Below are 26,441 nucleotides of genomic sequence, written 5' to 3' on the forward strand. Positions count from 1 at the left end.
CTTTTAAGATTTTCTTTTTGGTTTTGACTTTTGGCAGTTTTGGCTTTAATAAGTCTCAGATAGTCTTCTTCAGGTTGGTCTTTTCTGGGGGTCTGTTGTACTCATGATTTATGATTGTTGATGTTCCTTCCAAGATTTGGGATGTTTTCAGGCAATATTTCTTTTAAATAGTTTTTGGATCATTTTCATCTCTCTTCTTCTTTGGGGCTCTTAGAATTTATTTGTATGCATTATGGCAACACATACTTTTTTCTTTTTTTTTTTATTTCTCTAGTTGGCAAATGTCAAATGACCTGTGTTCAATTTTTACTAATTATATTCCATGATTGAGTCTTCCATTGAAACTCTGTATTGATTTTTTTTAAAAAAAATCCATCCTGTATTCTTTAACTTCCTGATTTCTGTTTGGTTCTTGTTAAAGTTTTAATTTCTTTGTTACATTTCCATTTTTTCATGCATTATATTACACATTCTATTCAGTTGTCTATGTTTTCTTGCATTTTGTTGAGCTTTTGACAAATGATTATTTTAATTTCTTTAGGCAATTTATAGGTTTTCATTACTTTGGAGTCAGTTACTGAAACTTTGTTGGTTTCCTTTGATACCATCATGTTTTCCTGTTTCTTTCTTTTCTGGGTACCCATGCATGGGTGTTTGCTTATTTGAAGGAAAAAAACCACTTTTTCCAGTCTTTGTAGACTGGTTTAGGCAAAAAAATATTGTCATTTCCTTTTGAGTCTTGTCTTATTTCATTGCTTCTACTGTAACAAAATACATGAGACTACTGAGTATTTATAAAAAACAAAAACTAAATTTTTTGCAGTGGTGGGGGCTAGGATATCCAAAGTCAAGATTCAATTGACTGGTGAGGACTGTTCTCTGCACCCAAGATGGTACTTTGATGGTACATCCTCTGGAAGGAAAGAACTCTGTTCTCACCTTGCAGAAGGCAGAGGGCAAAATAAGACAAATTTCCAAGCCCTTTTCTAAGGCCACATAATCCTATTTGTGTTGGTTGGCTTTTCATCACTGTGACCAAAATGCCTGAAAATAACAATATAAAGGAGGAGAGGTTTATTTTGGCTCCAGGGTTAAAGGATTTTAGTCCATGAATAGCCAGCTCCATTTCTTTGGGCCTCAATGAGGTAGAACATCATGGTGAAAGAGTATGGCAGAGAAAAGCTACTTAGTTTATGGCAGCTAGAAAGCAGAGAAGTGGGAAAGGAGCAGGGATAATGTATAATCCCCAAGGACATGTCTCCAGTGTCCTTCTTCCAACCATTCCCCACTTACCTACAGTTTCCATCTCCTCTCTGTATCCCATTCAAATTATTAATCCATCAAATGAGTCAATTCAGTGATAATCCAATCACTTCCTCAAAACCCCACCTTTGGACATCTCTGTATAGTGGACCAAGTCTTCAATAAATGAGCTTTTGGGGGACATTCCATATCCAAATGATAATACTATTCATGAGAGTTTTTTGGGTTGTGGAAGGTGGTACTGGGATTGAACTAGGGCCTCACTCATGCTAAGCGCTCATTCTACCACTAGACTGCAACCCCAGCTCTGGGTCACCTTTTAAAGGCCATACCTCCCAATATTGTTACATTGGGAATTAAGTTTCAACATGAAAAAAGTAATTTTTAAAAAAGTTTCAACCTGCATTTTGGAGGGTACAGAAATATTCAAACAATTTCAGATCCACTAACTGATGAGATTGACTCCAAGATAGTGATTGAGTGGGGTTGGAGCTGGTTACATGGTTGCTGATGGGTTCGCAGAGGTAGGCCTACATCCTGGTCCCTGGATGGCCTAGACTGTCCCAAGGACCCTGACCCACAGGGTTGCTTTTCTAGGGATTTTGTTTCATTGTTCACAGATGGCAAGCCTGTTACCACTTGTGCCAATGGGTATGACATCCTCTAAGTCACTGAGAGGATTGCTGTTGAGTTGCTGGGCAGGCAGTACTAGCCCCTGAATGTGAGAAATCCTGAAACTGAGTCATAGGGCTGCTTTAGAGTCTATTACTAAGACCAATGTCTGCAGGACTGCTTCTCAGGGTATAGCTGGGCATGTTTCCCCTGGTTCTCTTTGCTGTCAAGACTATTCAGACAGTAACTGAGAGTGCATGGAGTCAATGTCAAGCTCTTTTTAGGATCTTCTGTGGTACTGTGGTGAATGAGCTTGCCCCTACCATCCCAGACTTGCATATCTTCCCCCTAGGTCTCTCTGTGGGCAGGATAGCTTCACATGAAGCCTGAAAAGGGATGGAAGTGAATTTCAGGGCCATTTCCATGTCCATGTTCATGTCCCAGACCAAGTTCATAAGCCACATCACCCAAGGCACAAGTAGGTATGACTCCTTCAGGTTCTTGTGGTAGAAGAATTCGGTACCAGAATCAACAAAGACCAAATGGGACTCTGGCCAAATGGAGATCTGGAGCCAGAAATACCATTGAGGCTATAAGTTGGGGACCATGTATTCCACTTTTTTGGTGACATATTTTCCTTTATGAGATATCTACTGTATTTTTGACTATTTTCTATTATTTAGCTTTATTATTAATATTATTGAATTTAATAATTCATTATATGTTGTAGATATAAGTTCTCAAACATGATTTTTTTGGATGTTTTCTATAAAGTCTATGGGTTACATATCATTTGCCTATTTATTCATTCATTCATTCTTTTTTATCATTGGACTTTTATAGTTATACATAATATCTGGGTTCATTTTGAGAAAATTATACATGCTTAGAATTTACTCCATTTCAGACCCAGTTCCTTCCATTATTCACTCTTATTATGGTTAAAACACATATAAGATCCATGCTCTTTAACAAATTTTCAAGTATATAATGCAGTGTTCTTAACTATAGGCATGTTTTTCTATAACCCTCACCCTTTCTTGAAGTGGGAGATCTAGTGAGTTAAGTTTTTAAATTGTTCTCCTTGGTTCTTATTTCCTTATGTTCTGGCCGACCTTTCTTTGACCAGCAGGACCTGGAGTGAATTCCCTAAGGAGTCCATCAACTCCTCTTTGTAATTAGCTTAGTGAAGCCACTGTGAAGTGATGCAAGAAGGTTTTAACTTCCCCAGAGCCACACCTGGTAGTCTAGCACACCCCTTATCTGTTGCTCCAGGGAGCCAGATACCAGGAAACCATTATATTAATACAGCAACAACAGCCCTTATTTTCTCAATCTCACAAAAAAACACATGTGACCTGACATGATCTTAAGATATAAACAAGCACTCAATATACTCTAGACTCTGAAATACTGAATTTTCTTACTTATTTGGAATTTTGGCCAAAACCAAATCACTGATCCATTCAGTAAGAGCTATGTTTTCTGTTGTCAGTGCTGGAAGTTCACTGAGAGTATTAGTATATGATGTTGTCCGGGGACCTCTCTTTTCCACTTTGTAGATTGTCTTTTCACTTTTCTCTTATTTGAACAAATTATGTTTTCCTCCTGCAACTGCTGTTTTACCTGTTTGCCAGACATTATACTAATCTTGCTTTTCTGAAATGTTTTACCTTGTTCCTCATCTTCCTTTGAAAATTGTTCTTGTTCTATGGACAGTCTGTGAAGATTAAGAAAGAATTTTGTATTCTGTTTCTCACAACTTGACTTTTGAACAATTCCCAAATGTCCCATCTAAGTACACAAGTTACAGACTAGTACAGTCATTTTGACTCTTCAAAGCACATTCTAAGTCTGTCATTTAATTCTAATTTAGTAAACTGAGCTTTTTATGTATTTTTCACATGAACCAGTTAAAGTTGAAATTCTTTTCCTTCCCCTTCTAAGTGACAGAGTTTGTTAATTTTATGATCAGCCTGCAATAAATCTAGAGAACATTTTGAGATTAATGAAATCCCTTTGATAATTTTATTTTATTATACTGTGACAATTATTAGAAGTGTGAACTTACAGAATATTTTTGCTAAAATACTATTACTTTTAAAAATTATTACATCTCATTAGACTTACATGTATATGAGAATATTACAGGTTGTTGGATATTTGGTAGGTAAAATAAGTTTTTTTTTTTTTCACTTGGCTCACCACTTTTCATTCTTCTAGGTTGAAGGCTTCGTTTGCAGTAACTGTTAGAATTTTTAGGTTTCACTCTGTTTTCTCCTGTGTAGGTAGATGAATATGGAACTCTAAATCTAATATGGTTTTTAGTAGCTCTTTGAAACTTGACAAAATAAAGTAGTTCTCAGTTTTGTCTCTATGGTTTGTTTCCCCTTGAAGTAGCCCTAGGCAGAGACTGGCGAAAAACACTTTCATTGAAAGGGGTTGCCAAGCTTTCAACAAAATACGAGTTTCCTGAATTCTCAGCAAATATTTTTTCACCCGATCTTGTTGATACTTGGTTGTAATGATCAGTACACCAATCCCATTGGCTCACCAATTTTAGTTCTTCTAAGTTGAAGCGTTCGTTTACAGTAACAGTTTGAATTTCTAGGTTTCACTCTGTTTTCTCCTATATAGATAGTTGAATGTGAATCTCTAAATCCAACACTGTTTGTAGTAGCTCCTTGAAATTTGACAATATAAAGTAGTTCTCAGTTTTGTCTCTATGGTTTGTTTCCTCTTAGATTAGCCCTAAGCAGAGACTCGTGAAAAAAACTTTCATCGAAAGGGTTGCCAAGCTTCCAAAAAACTAGAAGTTTTCTGAAATCTCTGCAAATACTTTTTCACCAGTCTTGATGATACTTGGTTGTAATGATCAGTACACCAATCCCACTTGGCTCACCAATTTTCGTTCTTCTAGGTTGAAGCGTTTGTTTGCAGTAACAGTTTGAATTTTTAGGTTTCACTATTTATGTCCTATATAGATAGTTGAATATTGAACTCTAATTCCTACATGGTTTGTATTAGCTCTTTGAAACTTGACAAAATAAAGTAGTTCTCAGTTTTGTCTCTATGGTTTGTTTCCTCTTGAAGTACCCCTAAGCAGAGCCTGGCGAAAAACACTTTCATCGAAAGGGGTTGATATGGAACGCTTCACGAATTTGCGTGTCATCCTTGCGCAGGGGCCATGCTAATCTTCTCTGTATCGTTCCAATTTTAGTATATGTGCTGCCGAAGCGAGCACTAAAATAAGTTTATTTATGATTTATCTATGATTTTCTTTTTCCTCTTGCCTTTTTTCTTGTAACTGTATAGCTCCTTTTAATTATTATTTTAAAATGAAGATATTTTCTTCACAAACTTCAATGAATTGACAGTTTTCTTATTGAACAAGACTTTTGCAGTTGCAAATTGGATTTTGTACCACCTTTAACTCTGAGTCCCTACTGTGATTAGAAAGGGCAGGGTAGAATGAGAGAGCCAAGTCCTCTGGAGATGGTTTGGTGCTGATCAGAGGCTATACTAAACTTAACCTTCCTCCCAAGAGATTGCTACCTTGCCAAGCTCACTGGAACTTTGAAGTCTCCAAGTGATAGGCGTTGGACAAAGCAGTATTTGATTCTGTGTTAAATGGAGCAAGCACCTCTGTTTCCTTGCTGATAATGAGGCCACATTGCAAAACTCTAGGCTTGGAAACTTTCATGATGGCCTAGGTCACTTAGAGACAGAAAACCTACCTCTCCAGAGACAAGTTCCACTTGGCCACAGTTGCATGATTTACCCCTTTTTATGATGTCAGAAGATGGAAAGTTTTCATTGATGACTGTAAAGGGAGTCCTCTTGTATTTATGTATAATTGGTTCATATATATGCATCAGCATGGTATAGCAGGCTGGGAGCCTCTTGTCCCTCTCCTGTGTGTACTTTTCTTCCTCTCTGTCTGTCAAGCAACTATCTGGAAATTTGGGTGTACAGACCAATCCCAGTTGGCTATAGTGTTAAATCTTGAATAAATTATGTTTCTAGTTACTAGAGAAAGCACTGCTGAATCAGTACTACCACATGAAGTGTGCATGTGTGCATGTGTGTGTTCTCACATTTCTTGTTTTTTGGTTACAGAAGTGGTCTGTATTAATTTGAAAATTTTATAAACTACAAAGAATACAAAAATCTTCTCACAACCTTCCTGTCTGTAGGAACCTTGGTTAGATTAGGAAGTATTTACTGTTATGTTTTCTATGACTATTTTATATACCTGAAATCAGGATATGCATAAATTCTCATTTTATTTTTTTAAAACTCACACTTCCTCATACTATTAACATTTTAAATATATTTAAAAAATGAATCCAGAAGGATAATCATGTTTCTGAGGATACATCATATTTCAAAGTTACCAGAGATGTATTGTATACATTTATTGACTTTTTTTCCAATAAATTACTGTGCCAAGCAACAGGCTAGTAATTAAGCCTATAAATATCCTTTCAATGAAACAATCAGATATTTGTCTATAATTAAATTTGCAATGCCATCTCACTAACTCATCACTGAATGGCAGCTGCATTTCTTCTAATGTTTTATCTTAGGTATAGAACAGTATTTCTTAACCTTTCTTGGGTCACCAACCCTTGTGAGAATTCGTGAAGGCTGTGAACCTTCTTTGCAAAGAAATGCATATTCACATAAAAAGCTGATTATAATGATAATCAGTTATGATATGCCAGGCACTCTGCCAATTGCTTTACATGTGTTTTTTTTTTTTTGTTTCATCGTTGTTATGCTATAAGGAATGCTCAGTTTTTGAGATAAAGATACTCATGAGATAATGCTCTTTCTGAGATAAAGATATTGAAGTGTAAAGATGTTAGGTAATTAGCTCAAGCCCAGAAAACTAGTAAGTAGGGAACTAGGGCTCAAATTTGATTTTTCTCTGACCTCAACGTCTATCCCCTTAAAATCATTGCACAGGTAATTTTAGGGACCTCATCAATTCCTAAAGCCTGTTTATTGATACTCAAGTTAAGGACCTATAGCAATCCAGAGATTTTCATTGGCAATGACAAATATACATGTTTAATGAATCTTGCTATTTGTGTGACTTATTTAATCAAAATATAGTATTTATTAAGCATGTACTATTTGTTAGTGATAATCTTTATTCCTAAAAGTTTTCTGTCTACATGGGAAGGTAAGAATTACATACATGAAGCAGTGAGGAAATAAATACCAATATGAAGTCAAATATAGAGTAATCAGGTATTTCCATAAGCTACATGTGAAAATTAATCTTTTTATTTTGTCATACCTGGTGCAACTGTCATTCTTTAATCCTCTGATTTTTAAAAGGGTAAATCGTATCCTTTGGTAACTTGGGAGACTCAGTCTGTCATAAAACTGAGGTCTGTAAAGTGACTCAGAACTAAATATGCATCATATCCAGTTTCCTGAGTGATTTCATCAGCTTCATCAATTTGCTCCAGGAAGCATGCCCAGTAAGCAGGTTCAAAAGGTGTAGCCAGTTCCCAAGCATTCAAACTATGTATCACAGAGTAATTGTGTTGAGTTGAGCATACATAATAACATCTTGATGGTTGTTGCATTTTGACTTAAGTAAGTTCCTGCTGACAGAGGGGACTTCAAATGATGTAACCTAGACTTGAGCAATGGAGGATCAATAATGATAATCTGTCAACCTTGGAAGAAACCATCCAGCCCAGGAAGCTTATTTAAGCTGACCATGTAACAAGGCTGTCAAAAAGAATGGCTATAGCCATAATTAAAAGAACTGATTTCAACAGGCATATAGTATGAGACATTTGTACATTTGAGTTGAGCAGCTCCTGTATATGAGGTTATCACAGATATTGATTATTGTTGATGTGAAGAATGGATTATATCAAGCTTTCTGTTAACATGGCCTTCATCAAGTGTTTGTACAGTTTTAGAATTTTGTCTTATAAAACTTTTTCCTTTGGGGCTCTATCATAGTAGAATCAATTTATAAATAGCATTATTCTTCTTCTTAAAACATCTAAAAACTTTAGTATTGCTAATCATACAAATAGTTTATCTCCTTCCATTTATAAGTAATTTTATTTAAAATGTCTATAATAAGAATATTTTATATAGAGTTATATAATATGTTTGTGCTATATTTAAATTAGTTTAATACATTACTTAACATTTCATTTCGAATAGTGTTTCCATAATCCATACAATCTAAGTTGTTAGAATTATTTCTTGAAGTAGGAAAAGGTTTTAAGAAAATCTGTTATGTGTAAGAAGCTCCCAGGTAGAAAATATTTTTAAATAGCTGAAATTCTCATTATTCTTCACAGGTCATCATTTGTATTCATCCAGTTGTTGAAAGTAATTTTAGAGACATATGTATAAATATCTTGATATATTTTATTTAATTTCAAAAGAAGAATATGAGACCAATTCTGTGGTTTCTTAAATTCAGTCCTGAGGAATACATATATTTGATATAAATTTATTTTCATATTTGCTTCGAACAGTCACAAATGTAAATACAAGTTGATATTAAATGTCCATCACACTTTGTCTTCAAGGAGAGAACTGAAGACATAGTAACTGTCTAACTTGGAATTTGTTCTTGGTGTGTGTGTTCGCGTGTGCGTGTATAGAAAACTTAAGACCTTTTGATTTCATAATAAGCAGGGCTCAGGGACAATAAAACTTGACATTCTTAACTGTTACTAGTATTTGTCCCTATAGCCTTTTGTGGTTATCTTCTTTTTAATGACAAGGAAGCGCCAGACTCATAAATTGAGCCTGTACCCAAGGCGCTACTGTAAATTGCAAATAGCATTGGTGTGGTCTTTTCGACCTACGATGAAACTCGGGTAGAGGGAAGAGAAGAATTTTAAAAGTACAATGAAAATAGAAGTCAAGAATAAAAAATACACTAGAAGGACAGATGTTTCCCTAAATTTTGCAGTGAGATTTATTCGGATTGGCATTTTCATATCCAAAAATACACTTTTGCTCAAAAGCCAAGCGCCCGATTGGGACAGCCTTTGCTGCTGGTGTGTATGTGTGTGTATGTGTGTGTGTGTGGTGTGTGGGTTGGCACTCATGAGATAATACAAATAATCAGTGAGGGAATAATTAATGGTGTGGCAGGGAATATTTTTTGATAAATGCTTGGGGAATGAGGTGACAAGCGTGAAATTAGAAAATTCCTTCAGCGATCTAAAATATAAATAGCTTTCGGAACTGAAAAGAGTTTCACAGCTGAAGATTTTATTGTGTTGAGAGGAAAAACTTTTTTCTCTCCCCCACTCCCTCCTCCTTTGCAAGTTGTTTGTCCATTCACAAAACAAATACTCTGAAGCCCAGCGCGGCTCATGGGAATAAATTTCAGGTCGAATTAGTACAGTTTCCTTGCTGTCAGGATGCTGGAATTAATGGTGTTTTGATGACACGAATTTTGAAGGGCAAACAAAGAAGCTGAAGGGAGAGAGACATGACTCCTTAGAAGCTTGGTCCTCCTCTCCCCCAGCCTCTCTTGTCTTCCCTGTCATCCGTCTGCCAATCTCCCTGTCCATGGTTAGTTAAAGGCGCTTTTTATCCTCTTTTCTTTCCCACAGAGTTTGCCAGATCCGGCCCGGTGCCTGGGTTCCAGGAGGACACGCTGCAGTTGGCCTTCATCGACTTGAGACAAGTAAGTCTTTGTGTTTTTGTTTTTTGTTTTTCTTTTAAGATGTGTGACTGAAGACCATCAGGTCTTAAGGAAAAGGGGAGGGGAGGGGGATTGGCGTTGGCGATTCACACTGGAGACCTAAGGGTTTTTTCCCTGTGTTTGAGGCCACCTCTTTTATTTAGCTATCTGGGATCCTTAGCTATGGTGGAGTTAAAGGTTTTGTGGGTAGAAGGGAAGGCAGGGGGGTGGGAGGAGGGACCCAGAGAGTAGAGGGACTCAAGTGACCCTCAAGTGATGCGACCCATTGTGTTGTAGTTGGCTTCTGCAGACACAGCAGAAAGATAACTCGTCAAACCAATGCTAAGCAGGTGCACTGATGCAGAGACTGCCAGCTTGGACAACTTTTGTTTGTGGATAATGTGACTGCAGCGTTTAGGAAAAATGAAATATTTTACATTCTGGATTGTTGGTTTGGTTTGTTGACTTTTTCCTGCTGCCTTAAGTCTTCTCTTTGCTTGCTTTGTAGAATGTGGTTAGCCATGAGTGACTAAGTGGTCGTTTTTGAAGATGATTAGCAAAGGCCCTGACCAGCCACGCTAACTTGACAGGCAACCCGCTAAAAGAAACGCGATGAAAGCTGGGACTTAGGCGTACCTGAGCTTTGGCAAGCCCATTAGATAGAAAGCCGTGGTATCTGTAGTTCTGTGGGACTGTTTCTTGCAGATTGAAATGGGTGGGATGGTAGGCCTTGGTGGTTTGGATATAGTGGAACAGGATGGGCGGGGGCCCAAAGAGGGAGAGAGTTAACTGGGCTCTGTCATCTCTTCACTCTGAAGATGGATGGGGTTGGATAGAATGTGTGAATGAGGTAAGAATCAATGACTGATGTTTCTCTCCTATTAAAACAATCTTTTTTTTTGTCTGTTTTAAAAAGGGGGTTGGCTTTGTTTCTCCTGCCATAATGATGCAGTGCCTCTTATTTTCAGAGCTGACATAGTTTGCATTCTGAAAACTTTTAGATGCCCAGGGTATTTCTTAAAGCTGTAGGACCCCTTGTATCGGTAGACTCCTTACCACTGGGACTTGATTCATGCTGGAACGGCTTTTAACCCATAATGGATGGCCTGAGCTACCCCTGAATCCTTGTGGATGGGCGGTGTAATCTGTCATCTGATGACAATTCTGGAAAGCCCTGTTAAGTAGAAAACAAAATTGTGTGTCTACAGACCCGCCAAAGTTTGAGGATTCAGGCTGTGTCCTAGAAACGTGTATCAACTTAATATTTGGGGGCCAGCGTGGAGATTCTCTTTACACATAAAGGCTTTCCCAGCACGATCACAAATGGAATTGTCTCATTCCACTTATAAGATCTTCCACCTGTGTGGATTCAGTAACTCAACTGAAATGCTCAGGTTTTAACCCTTTAACTGATGAAAGATTGAAAGATAGTGATTTTGCTTTAGGTTTTTTACCTCTTGGATTCCATGTTCGCCCCCCCCCTCCATTTTTGTCCATTTTTTTCCCAGAAACTTCTAAGACAATTGACTTTTCTTGGAAAGCAGAAATTGAATTTCATTGGAGAAACATATCCAAGATGAATTTTTTTTTCCTTTTTCACTATTCATTAGAAGGAAGTGTGGTCATTCTGTCTAGTTTGTGGTTTTGGTCCCTATGGAAAGCAACTAGTGTTCATAGAAAATGTTAACTAAGGGAGTAAGTTAGAAAGCACAGCCAAAATAAGGTGGATCTGAGCCGGCAATGAATGCTCCAGTACTTAGGAGCTCTCAGTGAGCAGCAGTGTGGTTCTTTCTTAAGTTTCTATTTTCTATTACATTTCTGTTCCCAGAGTTTCATCATTGGTGTTTTAGTGGTAGAAACCCAAACTCCAAAATTTTAGTAACAATGAAAGACTATGCCTCTTCCTACTGAATCTGTTCCCTAAATTCTACTTATATCTGTCTCTATTAAAGCAGCTTGAAGGGTCAATTTTCCAAACTAAATCATGTGAAAAACTTCCTTAACTTTTGGATTATATTAGCAGGCCTTAGGTAAGTTGAATCACCATGTGAAATATTGATCTCTTTGCAGTTTACCCTAGTCATTCTCAAAACTTAAAGTGGACATCTTTTAAAAGGAGACTTCTGAACTATAGAAATGTTCAAACTACAAATAGAAAGCCTGAGAGTATGTTTCCAAAGGAGATATCTTGACATCAAGTGAGGCACAATTTGTCCTTTTGCATGTACTCCCCTAAAACAGGATTTTTTAAATTTTGAGGTTGAGACTGATATTAAAATTCATATAGTAGAACTTGGCTTGATGCTTAAATCCCCGCACAGCACTCAAAACTATACTTCAGTATCCTCAGGAAGGAGAACTCAGTGCCTGAAGCAGCAAGCTCACCTTAGGGCAAGGTGATTATTAGAAAGATATTTCTTAAGTTAACTAAAATCTGCCTCACTTAACATTGGCTCTTTGTCTCTATATTTTTCTTAATGCATTCCTAATGTAGGGGAATAGACTTTCTAGCCCTGGATTATTGAGCCTCCTATTTGCCAGTCATTGAGCCTTTTTTACATGTAGAATTATTATCTAGTCCTCATATGGTTGATTTCACAGACCTAAATTGAAAATTGTACTCTCATTGGTCATGTTTTTCTTTCAAACATATTCTTAGCAATACAAATTTTATCAATAAATAGAGTGGCCTTGCTAAGCCTGTTTGAGTCTTAATATATAGCTTATAAACTGATTTGTTTTTTCTTTGTAAGTCACAGATAAAAATATTACATGGGAATAGCAGAAGTTAAAGGAAAGGTTAAAGTTTAACGCAGAATTTAGGGTTCATACCCATACAAGAATGGGCTCTGTCTCCTGTGCAATACAGTAAGAGCATTCTTTTACTGCCATTGAGTGTATTCAACTCACTGGTTTATAATAATCATTTTGATCATGCTTTCATATTCTCCTTGCATCAGAGTTTCAGACACTATTAATTGAACGATAATTTTAAAAATATTCAAAACATGGAATGTTGATGAAATTATCTCTGTATAGACTGTAATAGCAGAATGTCATTAAAAAGCTGTAAAATTTCATTAGAAAGCAAATTAGATGGAGAGAGCAAAACTGTTCATCCCTTTTTTCCTATTTCCACTTTTCTGCTTTTTCAGGAAAAAGGTGAAATGACATTTTGAATATACAAGCTTTCATGATATTTTACATTTGTATACCACTTCAGAGTTAAAACACATTACCATACATGTCTCAGTTGTCAGATTTCTGGGTTTCAAAAACCTGTTATTAATACCAATGTGAATTAGTGCAAATCAAAAGCTATTTCCTTTTTATATTTTATTTTTTCTTTTCTGGTATCAGGGATTGGACCTAGGGCCTTGCACATACTAGGAAAGCTTCTACCATTGAAATACATGCCCAGCCCTAAAAGCTCCTTCTTAAATATTTTGTATTTCCTATGTCCATAAATTCATAAAAGTAGGATAGCAGTTCAACTTTACATATAAATATCAATTATATGTGTGTATTTCTATAAAAATGCAAATTTGGCTTAATGCTAACGCTTGAGAAGGGCCAGGCACAGTGGTGCATACTTGCAATTCCAGACACTCTGGAGGCTGAGGAAGGAGGATCACTCAGCATCTTAGCAAGGCCTATCTCAAAATAAAAAATAAAAAGGGCTGTGGATATAGCTTAGTGGTGAAGTACCCCTGGGTTCAGTCCCTAGTACCACGCGCACACACACACACCCCAAAAAAAAAAAAAAAAAAAAAAAAAAACTCCCAAAGCTTGAGAAGGACAAATTAAGGCCTCCTGAATCTTGAAGTGGTATGTATACTCCAAGTATTAATAATTACAATAATGGCTGCCTTTATTGGAATTATACAGGGCCAATAGTAGATTTGTAGTAGATATGTTATTCTTTAACAATACTGTGGTTAAACATTAAGTAGGTAATGCTGATAAAGAACAGAATTTGATTTTAATTTCAATTTCATCAAACTCTGAGTGTCTCCCATGTACAAAGCATAGCATAAATGCTGTGGAAGTAAACAAATGAATTTAATTTCTTCCCACCAGGATCATATAAGGAACACTGTGATGAGTATTACGTTAGAGAGATGAAGCCATTTTTTATATTTCAATCATTTCAGCAGCTTTTCCTACATAGTAAATCATCCTACAACATATTGCCTTTAAAATAAGAATCATTTATTAAACTCAAGTTTCTACAGATTAGTAATTTAGGATGGATTCAGCTGGGCTCACTCCTTCTTTGGGGTCAACTGCTAAATTGATAAAGGACTGGCCAGCTCTTCTCTGCTCCATGTGATCTCTCCTTTATCAGCACCCTAACCTAGGCTCATTCATATGCTTCTTGGAGGGGTTCTGAGAGAGCAAGAGAAGCGTGCACACTCCTTGAGATCTGTACTTAGAACTAAGGAATCATCATTTCCATCGCATTTTCTTGCCTAGAACTAGCCACAAGGTCAGCCCACATTCAAGAAGTGAGGAAATAATTTCTAACTTATACCATAGCTGGGACATAAGACTTGTACATAAACAGTGCAAATTAGGAGCAAGATTAAATTTGTAAGTACAAAATAAGGCCATGAAGTAAAGAGACCTTTATTTTATAACCATTTAAATATAAAATATTTCATGGAAAAGGTAGACAGTTAAACTGAAGGTAAGTTAGACATTAATAAGAGCAGAAAGAATTTAAAGTATAGAAAATAGCAGATTTATGTTTTGCTTAAAAACATGGGTCAGTAGGTGTTGATTTAAGTAAAGAATTTAGACTGTCTTTCCTCCTTTAGATATCTCTGTCAACCCCCATTTTTTTAATATCTTTATTTTGTTTATGTATGTGAGGCTGAGTATTGAACTCAGTGCCTCACACATGCTAGGCAGATGCTCTACCACTGAGCCACAACTCCCGCCCACAACCCCAGTTTTCTAATTTCTTATATGTAGTCCTTATTTTCTGGTGTTCAGTTTTCCCATGGACTTCCTTTTTTACATCCTATTTATCCTTCCCCTTATCAAATGCTGTTTATTGTGGGCTATCCTGAGATATTTCACTCTTCTGTTATTCATATTCATTGTGAATGCATTGTAATCCCCCTCAATGATCATTTGATTGATTGATTTAATTTTTGGTAGTTCACTTTACATGTTTGATTAGCAGGAAAAGGTTGGAGAGTATTCTTTTCCTTAGTAATATCACATCATCTTTTATTCCTTAGTCCCAGTTCTTTTCTACTTCCAATATACATAAGTTTTCTAAAGCTGAATGAACTAGGTTGTGACATTGCATCAGATCTCCTGAATGGAGCTAGTTGGCAACGGCTCTTATACAGTAAGCTATCCCAAGATATCTAGGACTTTTTTTAGATTGAGTTGTTGCTATTCCCTCTTGGCCAGTTATTCCCCAATTTGCAACCTAAGGTCTAAAGTAAACACAGTGCATTTCCATTGCAGATGCTTAGCCTGATTTAAAAACAACTACAAGACAAAAGAGAAATAATTGTATATTTCTTTTAGGATGTTGAACAAATGATGATGCCAATAATTTCAGTTAGTCAACACCAATTCGGGAATCCTATGAACAACCCCAGAAACTATTCAAAATTTCCCTTCTATTTTCCATCCTATCTTGATCCTATTCAATACAAATTTGGTTTTCATATCAAATTACCTACATATAATGAACATTATGTTGTTCCTAAGAGGAACATTCCCCCTTTTTGCCTAATTGCTGTGTCTCATGTGGAAAAATCTTAACCTTGCTTAATAATCATTTGTATGTTAGCTTTAGTAGAAAAGTCATTTATATCAAAAGCTGATTTTTTTTCAGATACAGCATATGTAAAATAATCCATAGAGTTTCTTTTTTGACATTTCACTTTAATCATTTTAAACTATCCCCTAACTAGGAGACCTAGGAAGCAGGAGTGGGAGTGGGGCAGGCCCACATCTCAAAAGGCCTGAGCTTTCAGTCTTTTGTCTTTCTCCACAACTGTTAAGAGGAAGCCATCGCCCATGTGTGCTTCTTAATATTGGTCCTAAACATATAACTTGGATTTTTGGGAAATTGTCTATAGTCTTCCCAAGTATTTACTGAGCATTTTCTAAGGAATATTGATGGAGAAGAAGAAAAGTATGGGAAAGTTTTTATGAGAGAGAGATGCTTGGTAGATGAAAATAGAGTATGTTGTTTGAGAATCAACAGTGAATTGTATGGTCCAGTAATATTGTCAGTAGAAATATTCTCCAAATGCCCTTTTGAAATATCCTATTGACCTGCTGTCAGATTGTGTGTGATCTTGAATAATGGCCTATAAAATGGAAGTCATCTTCACTACAGTCAAAACCAAATAGCTTGATAACTCATGGAACTGGATGATGTCATTAGCATGACTGATGTGGATCATGGGGTTGGAAGGAATAGTTTAAACCTTGAAGTACATTATCTTGATAAAAATTATCTATATCATCAATGTAGTAACATGTAAATGTGGGAAGAGCAGATCAGAAATGAAATCCAGATTCATTATATCCAAAAGGTATTTAGTGGCTAATGAGGATATAATTATATATAATATATAAGACAATATTAGACAATCCACATATTCTCTGTGCTGATATGGAGCCACCCAGAGTTCCTGTAGGCTATACTCATGTCTTGGCACAGGCACAGAAAGCACCTGTATGTAGATGTAGGCCTACAGGGCAAGGCCAAGTCTTTTGTACACTGATACCCAGGCTTTTAGAAAAGGACTATTAGTTATAGCCTGGCATAATAATATGTTAACTTAAAAAGGTGGTCCTATTTTCTTTGGTATCAAATTTTTCTGATTGTTTTGAGAAGATTAGTTTGCCAGAGTTATTTTGTTAGATACTTACAACTTTCAAGGTAATAACTTACAACATCAAAGGAAGCTCTGACAAGGAATAACTCCTGTTTCTAAGAAGGGAAGAGCTAACATCTTCTGCGCTGGTACTGTAAAAAATATAGATAGAAACATTTTTGAGAGTGGACCTCACATAGCTACATCTTTGACTTCATAAAAGATAAAAATGAATCAGTAAATGCAAAGACAGGCACAAGTTGTCACAGTGTCCAGGTACTGGGATACTGCAGCAGCCTCTGCAAACCAAGTTTATCTCTTAATCTTGCTTGGGACTTTGGTAATTGGTTTAATCATTGAAAGTTAATGGAAGGAATTGCCAGCACTATTAACAAATTTTGGGATTTGCTGAATGTCTTGGATGATTGGCTTTTTAACTGGGGAGAAGATGACCTTAGAAATTCTCCCTCAGGGCCTTTTTGATTTAACACAGGTTCCATTTTTCAAGACCAGGATCTCATGAAATAATATACAAACACAGCATAATTTTTTGGTACAGAAAAATCATGTAAGATGTCACTTAAGTTCCAAGAAAAGACCTAGACACTTAATGGTCCAATTGGCATCACAGCATATTTGGAAGGTTATTTTCTGTTCACTCACCTCTCACTATGGAAGAAATCATTTTAGCACCTCAGAGGTCTAATTTCCCGAAGTTCTCATGGAATTGTTTCAGGAGGCTGGGAATCAGAGGAAAGGGTATGACTATTAGCAGTAGATGATAACCATGTGGAGACTAAGGTAACCCTATTAGAATTGGACTCCTTTTTTTAAAAAATTTATTCTCATTTTTATATATGACAGCAGAATGTATTACAATTCATACTACATGTATAGAGCTCAATTTTTCATATCTCCGGTTGTACACAAAGTAGATTCACACCATTCATTTGTTCATACATGTACTTAGAATAATGATGTCCATTTAATTTCACCCTCTTTTCTAACCCCATATTCCTCCCTTCCCCTCCCTCCCCTCCCTCCCCTTTGCCCTAACTTGAGTTTGTCTAATCCTCCTTATGCCCCACCCCCTCAACCCTATTATGAATCAGCATTCTTATATCAGAGAAACATTTGGCATTTGTTTTTTTGGAATTAACTTTCTTCATTTAGCATTATATTCTCCAACTCCATCCATTTACCTTCAAATGCCATGATTTTATTCTCTTTTATTGCTGAATAATATTCCATTGTGTATATATACCACATTTTCTTTATCCATTAATCTACTAAAGGGCATTTAGGTTGGCTCTGCAGTTTAGCAATTGTGAATTGTGCTGCTATAAACATTGCTGTGGCTGTGTCCCTGTAGTATGCTGTTTTTAAGTGCTTTGGGTATAGACCCAGGGGAGGGATCGCTGGGTCAAATGGTGGTTCCATTCCCAGTTTTCCAAGGAATCTCCATACTGCTTTCCATATTAGCTGCACCAACTTGCAGTCCTACTAACAATGTGTGAGTGTGCCCTTTTCCCCACATCCTCGCTAATACTCATTATTGTTTGTATTCTTAATAGCTGCCATTCTGACTAGAGTGAGATGAAATGTTAGAGTAGATTTGATTTGTATTTCTCTAATTGCTAGAGATGTTGAACATTTATATATATATTTGTTGATTGATTATATATCATCTTCTGAGAAGTGTCTGTTCAGTTCCTTGGCCCATTTACTGATTTGGTTATTAGTTTTTTTTTTTTTTGGTGTTAAGATTTTTGAGTTCTTTATATATCTTAGAGATTAGTTCTCTGTCTGATGTGTATGGTAAAAATTTGCTCCCAAAATGTAGCCTCTCTGTTCACCTCACTGATGGTTTCTTTTGCTGAGAAGAAGTTTTTAGTTTGAATCCAACCCATTTATTGATTCTTGATTTTAATTATTGTGCTTATTAAGGAATTCAGGGCCTAAGCCTTCATGATAGAGATTTGGGCCTACTTTTTCTTCTGTTAGGAACAGTATCTCTGGTTTAATTCCTAGGTCCTTGATCCACTTTGAGTTGAGTTTTTGTTCATGGTGAGTGATATGGGTTTAATTTCATTTTTTTACATATAGATTTCCAGTTTTAGAGTTGAACTCCTTTTTAATTTATCTTTTTACAGAGATGGAGTCCTTGAAGGGAAAGTGGAGGCCTAATGAACTCTACTGTGTATTTTTTCAGGGTCTTTGGTTTTCCTCAGGGGGAAGCACACTCATTTAGTAGCAATGTAGACCCCAAACACTTGGTTCTTTGCACATTTGTACTTGGTAGAGAGGAACCTTATGGGCCTCTCCAAATGGCGTATATGTGAAAATAGCCATGGATAAAGGTCCTTCAGTTAAGAGTAGTCACTGACAACTTTTTTGGTAGCAGGAAACAAAATGGCAGGCTTTTGGAATATTTTCCCATGAAAAATTCATTGGGTTTGGCCTTCTGATTCATGGGCACCCAAGTTACCACTAACCATTGTTACTGTCAACACATATTTCCATTGTCTTGGATTGGATGGAAGCCTAACCAAAAGCTTGATTGTCCAGCACTTTCTACTTCAGCCTGGTGAGAGTCCTACCACTTAAGTTCCATTTCCAGTAGTGGGTAAAAGGCCTTTTCTAGTAGTGTGAGTCTACTATGTAACAACCCTCCTTTCCCTTTGCCCTAGTATAAGGATGACTGAACTGTTCAATGTGGGCATGGTGCCAACTGAATAGCTTCATATCAAAGTTTGTCTGTTCAGAGGTCAGGATTCCATTCCCTTTCAACTCTTGAGTGAAGAGAAGACAAACCTAAAAAAGTAAGCCACCTGGAAGTGTCTACCAAAGTTCACAGACAGAGTCACTGATCCCCTCGTTCTTTATCGTTAGAGACCTGGGTAGCCTATGAGACAGCCTCCTGCCCCAGGAAGCCCAAAGTGCTGCATCCCTCTGCTTCTCCCAGCTATCTAAGCTTGAGAAACTCTGGAGGCCACCCCCCCTTACCTCCAGCACCCAGCATGAGGATGCATACCCACATACCTGAAACTTGGATGTGTCTGAGACAATCAAATCTTTAGGAGCAAGGACAAGGGAATCAGCACCACTGAATTTCCCTGGGAGTAGCAGTGGTATCAGAGACTGTTGTGTTAGTGCTGACTGAGTGAAATCTTCTAGGTTCTGAACACTAATCTCATCTTCATAACCTGTATTGCCTAATGTTCTACCAGAAGACAGTCATGGGCCACAGGAACGGCAGCAGAGCCAGGCCTTGGAATTGACTTGTCACTACTGCATCCTACTGATAGCCGCTGGAGGGCAGCAGAGAGTGACAACAAAGATCCAGATTTAGGGAATTGGGGCATATTTCAGCCCGCTCAGCTGTAAGAGAATTAGTACCTCAGGCCACAGTCCCTAGCATATAGCCCTAGGGAACAAGAACCAAAAAAGAGAATCCAGAACCCTAACATGAAGGTTAAAACACTTCCTTATAGACAAGTTCAGGAACCAGGAATGGGTAGGGGTTGAGGTAGGACTGACAGAAAGGAAAACCAAACAACATCAGTGAAGGTGACACTCTAAAGTGTCAAGTGCTAAGGGAGCAAGCAAAGATGGAAGAGTAAATAAAATGAAAGAAAGCACCATGGTAGGTGGCAAGCCAGAGCAAATGAGTTGAAGAAGCAAAGGTGGAGTCAGGAGAGAGTGGCTTTCTGAGGTAGTGGTACCTAGAAAGAAACCTTTTGCAAGGAGGGAGCTCAAAGGGAACAGTTCCACACACCACCAAACAGCCATATGTATAGGATCCCCAGCTCACAGAGTCTTTTCTTCCCTTAGCTGAGATCACTTTTTTCTTGGTCTGTTGACTTTAAGGGTAAAATAGCCCTTTGAGGATGTAGAGAGAGAGAGAAAGAGATGATATGACATTCTAAGATGTGATTAAGGAGTTCTTATTCATGAAATGAAATTGAACTTGTGACATGAAGCCCTTCTGGAGAACATTTGTGTGAAAGGACAGCTCACTTTCCTTGAATAGCTTCTGATGTTCCCTTTTTGTATTTTAAACTGTAATACTTGCAAAGACTATCCAGTAGAAGATAGAAGCTGGCTCTGGTGACTAATTATATGGGCAAGATCTCAACCAATCTAGAGACTTGGGATTCATACCCTGTAGGTTAGCAGAAAGCATTGTGTAGGGACTCTTCTAAATGCTGACAGCACTTTTCCAGACCCCTTAGATGTAGAGGAAGGAAACTGTTGATTGGCCTGCTAAACTTTTAGTATCGCTTTTCCTTAACTTTGCATTCATGAGCAAAATGGAGTTCCTGTAGCTACAAATTCCGGGACCCCATTTTGTTTGGCAGGGCAGCATAGTGGTGAAGAAGTCTGAACTTGGGCAGACTTAGTTTATTTGCTGTGACATTCGGCAAATATTTGATCTCAGATGTAGTTTCCTAGGATATAAAATGAAGATTTTCAATAACTTAAAAGGCTAATAATTTGGGTGTAAGCTGTAAGTAAAATAGCATAATTACATTGCCTTGTACTTGGTAAGTATATAATCAATGATAGTGCCTATTATTAGTAAGTGCTTCAACTATTGCTGCTTTTCAACTGTGGGATTCATACCCTGTAGGTTAGCAGAAAGCATTGTGTAGGGGGTGGAGGATGCCTGGGAATAGTATCCAACTCTGGAGACCCAGAGTAGTCTCCTAACTCTTGCTGATTCATTACATGACTTATGGTACTTGGGCCTTTGGTTGCTGACTCATGATGAAGTTCCTACTCTTTCCCTGGGAGTAAGAAATAGAGAGTGATAACTATTAAAAGTTCGGAGCTTCTAAGCATGATTGAAAAGAAAATAAACCTTAAGTTAACTTTCATGTCAAACCAAATTAGAAGTTTTTTTTCCAGTAAAAAGTATTTCTTTAGGGAAATATTACTATATATATGAAAAACAATTTTTAAAGATGGAAAATAAAGCCTAGTAAATACATTGTCTTGACACAGTAGCTGTACTTTTGTGGCTTCTTTTTGGTCCTTTTTAAATGCTTATTTGTACCTATATTATTTTACATTCAACCTTTAAATTTAACATATCTTAAATATTTTTTGGCTGTTTTTTAAAATCATTTTTATTACGTGTAATTTATGTACAATGAAATATATGTATTTTAAGTGTACAGTTCAGTAAGTTTTGCTAAGTAAATACACATATGTAATCACCACCACTAAGAACATTTCCCTATTGCCGAGAAGCTCCCTCATGCTTCTTGGAAGTCAGTCTCATTCCCTTGCCCCCAAGCAACCACTGATCCACTCTCCACCATTCCAGATTAGTTTGAAAATTCTAGAATTTTAGGTGAAGTCTACAGTTGATTTCTTTTGTGTACCCTACCCTTGTATCAGTCTTTTTTTATTCAGCATAATATTTTGTTATTTATCTAGTGCTTAATGTATCAATAGTTTGTTTCTTTTAAATTGATTAATTCTGGGTTTTTTTATATGAATGCATCATTATTTATCCATTCACCTGTTTATATTTATGAATATTTTATTGGGTAATACTAGGTGTGCAATTGTTGGGTCTACAGTAAGAGTATGTTTTAACTTCGTTTTTTAAAACGTCAAACTGTTTTCCAAACTAGTTGTACTGTTTTCCATTCCCACCAGCAGTGGATAAGAGTATAAGTTGTTCTACATCCTCTTTAACTGTTTGTGTTGATAATATTTTGTTTGTTGGTTGGTTTATGAAAGCACAAATTATGCTTGGTAAAATTCATCCTTTTAAATATATATCATTCTACATTTTTACAGACTTACACAGCTGTGTAACCACCACTAAACTCAAGGTACAGGATATATCTATTGCTCAAAAAGTTCCTTGAAACCTTTTTGCAGTGAGTCTTCACTCCCTCACTCCCAGCCCCTGCTGTGATCCCTGACACCGTAGTTTTGTCTGTTCTACAATGCCCTATAAACGGAATCATACATATAAGTGGAATCATACTTTTAATTTTGCCTTCTCTCACTTAGCATAGTGCTTTTGAGCTTTATCCATGTTGTTAGTACTCTATTTATTTTTAGTACCAACTAGTATCTCATAGTATAAATTGTCTACTCATTGACCAGTCGATGCATTTGGTTTGTTTCTAATTTGTAAATATTATGAATAAATCCACAATAAACATTTATGTACAGGTTTTTAGGTGAACATGTGTTTTCATTTCTCTGGAATAAATACTTAGGAGTGGAATTATTGAGTCATAGAGTAAATGTATTTTAACTTTATAATACAGTATTGGCCAAGGCTCATATTTTTACGTGGAGTGTATAGTTGTTTTAACTGTCTTATAAAGTTAAAATACATTTAACTGTAAACATGTTTTTACCTTATAAGAAAGTTAAAATACATTTACTATATAAGAAATGTCAAACTGACTTCCAAAGGTATTTTGCTATTTTGCATTCCTACCATGATTACATGAGAGTCATAGTTGCTTTGTACCCTTTGTAAGTGTTTGAAGTTGTATTTTTCAAATGTGTGTCATTCTAATATATATGTAGTAGTATCTTGTGGAAGTTTGAATTTACATTCCCCTAATGATACTGATGTTGAGCATCTTTTGTGTGTTAATTTGGCATTCCTGTCAAATATTTTGTCCATTTTTTTTAATTCTTATTTTTGAGTTGTGAAAGTACTTTATATATTCTAGTTAGCACTCCATTATTGGATATGTGTTTGGCAATTTTTCCCATTCTGGGCTTTTCATTTTCTAAACAGTGTATTTCAAAAAGCTTGCTTTTTAATTTTAATGACATCAAGTTTATAATGAAATCAGTTTATTCTTTCATGGTTCATGCTTTGTGTCCTATCTAAAGAAATCTTTACCTAACCCAAGGTAACAAGATTATTTTCTGTGTTTAAAAATAAACATTCTGTAAAACTTCTAGGAGTTTTATAGAGTGAAGTTTTACATTTAGGTCTATGATGGTACATCTCAAGTTAATTTTTCAATATGATGTGAGGTTTGGCCAAGGCTCATATTTTTTTAAAAAATATTTATTTATTTTTTGTTGTAATTGGACATAATACCTTTATTTTATTTATTTTTATGTGGTGCTGAGGATCGAACCCAGGGCCTTGCACGTGCTAGGTGAGCACTCTACCTCTGAGCCACAACCCCAGCCCAAGGCTCATATTTTTATGTGGAATGTATAATTGTTCTAGCACAATTTGTTAAAATGACTAATGCTTTCTCCATTGATGTGCCTTGACACTTTTATCAAAAATCAATTAAACATTATATGTTATGGTGAATTTTTGGATTCTGTATGTTCTGTTCAATTGACTTTCACATTTATCCTTTCTCTCTTAACATTTGAAATCAGGTATTGTGGCTTCTTTAACTTTTTCTTCTCTTCAACTTGTTTTGTATATTCTACATCTTTCCTATATTTCTTGGATAATCAGTTTGTCAGTTTGTACAAGAAAAGGTTTCTGGAATTGTGATTAGGATTTTGTTGAATTCATAGGTAAATATGGGGAAAATTGGCATCCTGATAATATTTGATGTTCTAATTCCTAAACACAATCTTCCTTTCCCCCGTTCACTTATGTCTTTGGGTTCTTTCAGCAGGGTTTTGTAGCTTTCAGCAGATTTTATACATACTTTGTTAATTTATTCCTGAGTGTCCTATGTTCATTGTAAATTATATTGTTATTTTAATATCAATATTTAATTGTTCATTGCTAGCATATAAAAATATAATTGGATTTTTCATATTGATCATGAATCTGAAATTTGCTTATTAGATCTAGTAATTTTTTTGTACATTCTTAAGGATGTTCTCAGTGGATGATTATGGCATCTGTGAGTAGTTTTACTTCTTCCTTTCCAACTATATGCCTTTTTGTTTTCCTGGCCTTATTTCACTAGAACCTACAGTACAACGTTAAATAGAAGTGCCAAGAGAAAATATTCTTGCCTCATTTCAGATCTTGGAAGGTATTCAGTCTTTCACCATTAAATCTGATGATAGCTGTAAATTTTATACCCTTTGTTAGTTAAAGAAGTTTCTTTTAATTCATAATTGCTTAGAGATATATGTATTTATACCGAAAATTTTGTTATCTGAACTCCTCCCTAATGTAAATTCCTTTATTCCCACAATTTTTATCAGTCCATAGTAGTTGTACATAATGGAGTACTTGTTGTTGCATATTCATACATGCACACAACATAATAATATAATTTCATCAATATAATTTCCCAGTATTTCCTCTTGCTCTCCTCCCCTCCTCTTCCCCTTGGTCCCCTTCCTCTGCTTTACTAATTACCCTTGGACTTTCATGAGATTCCCCCATCTTTCTTTTCCGTTTTCCTCTCTAGTGTCCACATATGAGAGAAAACATATGACTCTTGATTTTCTGACTTTGACTTATTTCTTGAATTCCATCCATTTTCCTGAAAATGACATAATTTCATTTTTCTTTATGGCTGACTAAAATTCTATTATGTATATATACCACATTTTCTACATCCATTCATCTGTTGATGGACTTCTAGACTGGTTTCATAGTTAGGCTATTTTGAATTGTGCTGCTATAAACATGGGTATGCATGTATTGCTACTTACAATTATTTTAATTCTTTAGGATAAATACCAAGGAGTGGGATAGCTGGGTCAAATGTGGTTCCATGCCTACACTTTTGAGGACCCTCCATATTGATTTCCATAGCGTTTATACTATTTTACAGTTCTATCAATAATGTAAAAGTGTATCTTTTTCTCCACATCCTCTCCAACATTTATTGTTTGTATTCTTGGTAACTGCTAGTTTGGTGTAAGATGAAATCTCAGGATAGTTTTCATTTGCATTTCCCTAATTACTAATGATGTTGAACATTTTTTCATATATTTGTTAGCCATTTGTATTTCTTCTTTTAATAAGTGTCTGTTTAATTCATTTGCCCATTATTAATTGGGTCATTTGCTTCCTTAATGCAAATTCTTATGAAAGAATTATAAACATGTTTATGGCTTTTAAATGTATTGTTGGTTCCTTAAAAGGGGCTATACCAACTCAAAATATTTCTAGAATTGTACAAGTTTTAAATTAGCCCCACCAGCACAGGGCCTATGATATTAAGTTTTTACATTGATTTGGAGTATAAGCAGATACCCTTATTTTTTGTCCCAGAGTTTTGTTGTTGTTGTTGTTGTTGTTTTGTTTGTTTGTTTGCCATATGTAGAAAGAAAAATATTCAGTGGACCATGACCATTATAAATTTGCCAATGTCCGTATTTTCAGTTCTTAATGCCCTGTCCTGTGATGGATGATGTTTTGCAATCTGATTTGATGTATGTCTAATTTAACCTTAAGTTATTATAATCATATAATAAACACAAAATTAACACTTCTAAAAAGTTAACTACTGGTAAAAGGTAATATGATTAGGTGAGAAATAAGCAGCAAATATTGTATGTATTTGGAGGAGGGAGAAATTGCTGTGCCATTAGGAATGATGATTCCTGCCTTTTCACCCATGGGTCATTGGAGCTAGCTTTATTTCTTGTTTTATCTTTATTGTTTAGTTTTTATAAAAATATTCTATGACCAAAATGTTTGAAAATCAGTATTCATAGTGACTTTGAAAAGTGGTCAGCTAGGAAATTTAATTCCATGTTGATAAGAAAAAGTGTTCAAACCACTACCTGGCTCTAGTGTTACTACAGAAAAGAGCAAAATATTGGCAAGCAAAGTTAAGGTAACCCTCTCTATTTTCTGCATTGGGTTAAAAAAAAGCAGTAGGCTCTAGAGACTTAATTTAAAGATTGACATGTGCATGAAAGCCCAATATCTACATTTATACTGTATAACTGCAGAAGCTACATCATACAGTCTGTACTATTTAGTGTCTTGCTATCACAAGAGAAAAGGAGGTGGTTTTTAGAAGTTACTAGTATACAAGGTTATATCAAAAATAACTACCTCCAGCAATAGTAAATTAAAAATATGATTG

General features: G+C 36.0%; 1 protein-coding gene across 3 annotated transcripts in view; it reads left to right on the forward strand.

The window, feature by feature from the left end:
• The window catches only part of EXOC6B (exocyst complex component 6B), a 613,649-nt gene that overhangs the window by 457,604 nt on the left and 129,604 nt on the right, over positions 1–26,441 (forward strand). For all 3 annotated transcript variants that reach the window (XM_081265351.1, XM_081265353.1, XM_081265352.1), the window contains one exon: positions 9,492–9,565. In XM_081265351.1, coding sequence (XP_081121477.1) covers positions 9,492–9,565 — 74 coding nt within the window. The remainder of the gene's footprint in view (positions 1–9,491; positions 9,566–26,441) is intronic.

The sequence above is a fragment of the Spermophilus citellus genome, assembly GCF_964194105.1.
Source record: "Spermophilus citellus genome assembly, chromosome: 13".
Classification (NCBI taxonomy): domain Eukaryota; kingdom Metazoa; phylum Chordata; class Mammalia; order Rodentia; family Sciuridae; genus Spermophilus; species Spermophilus citellus.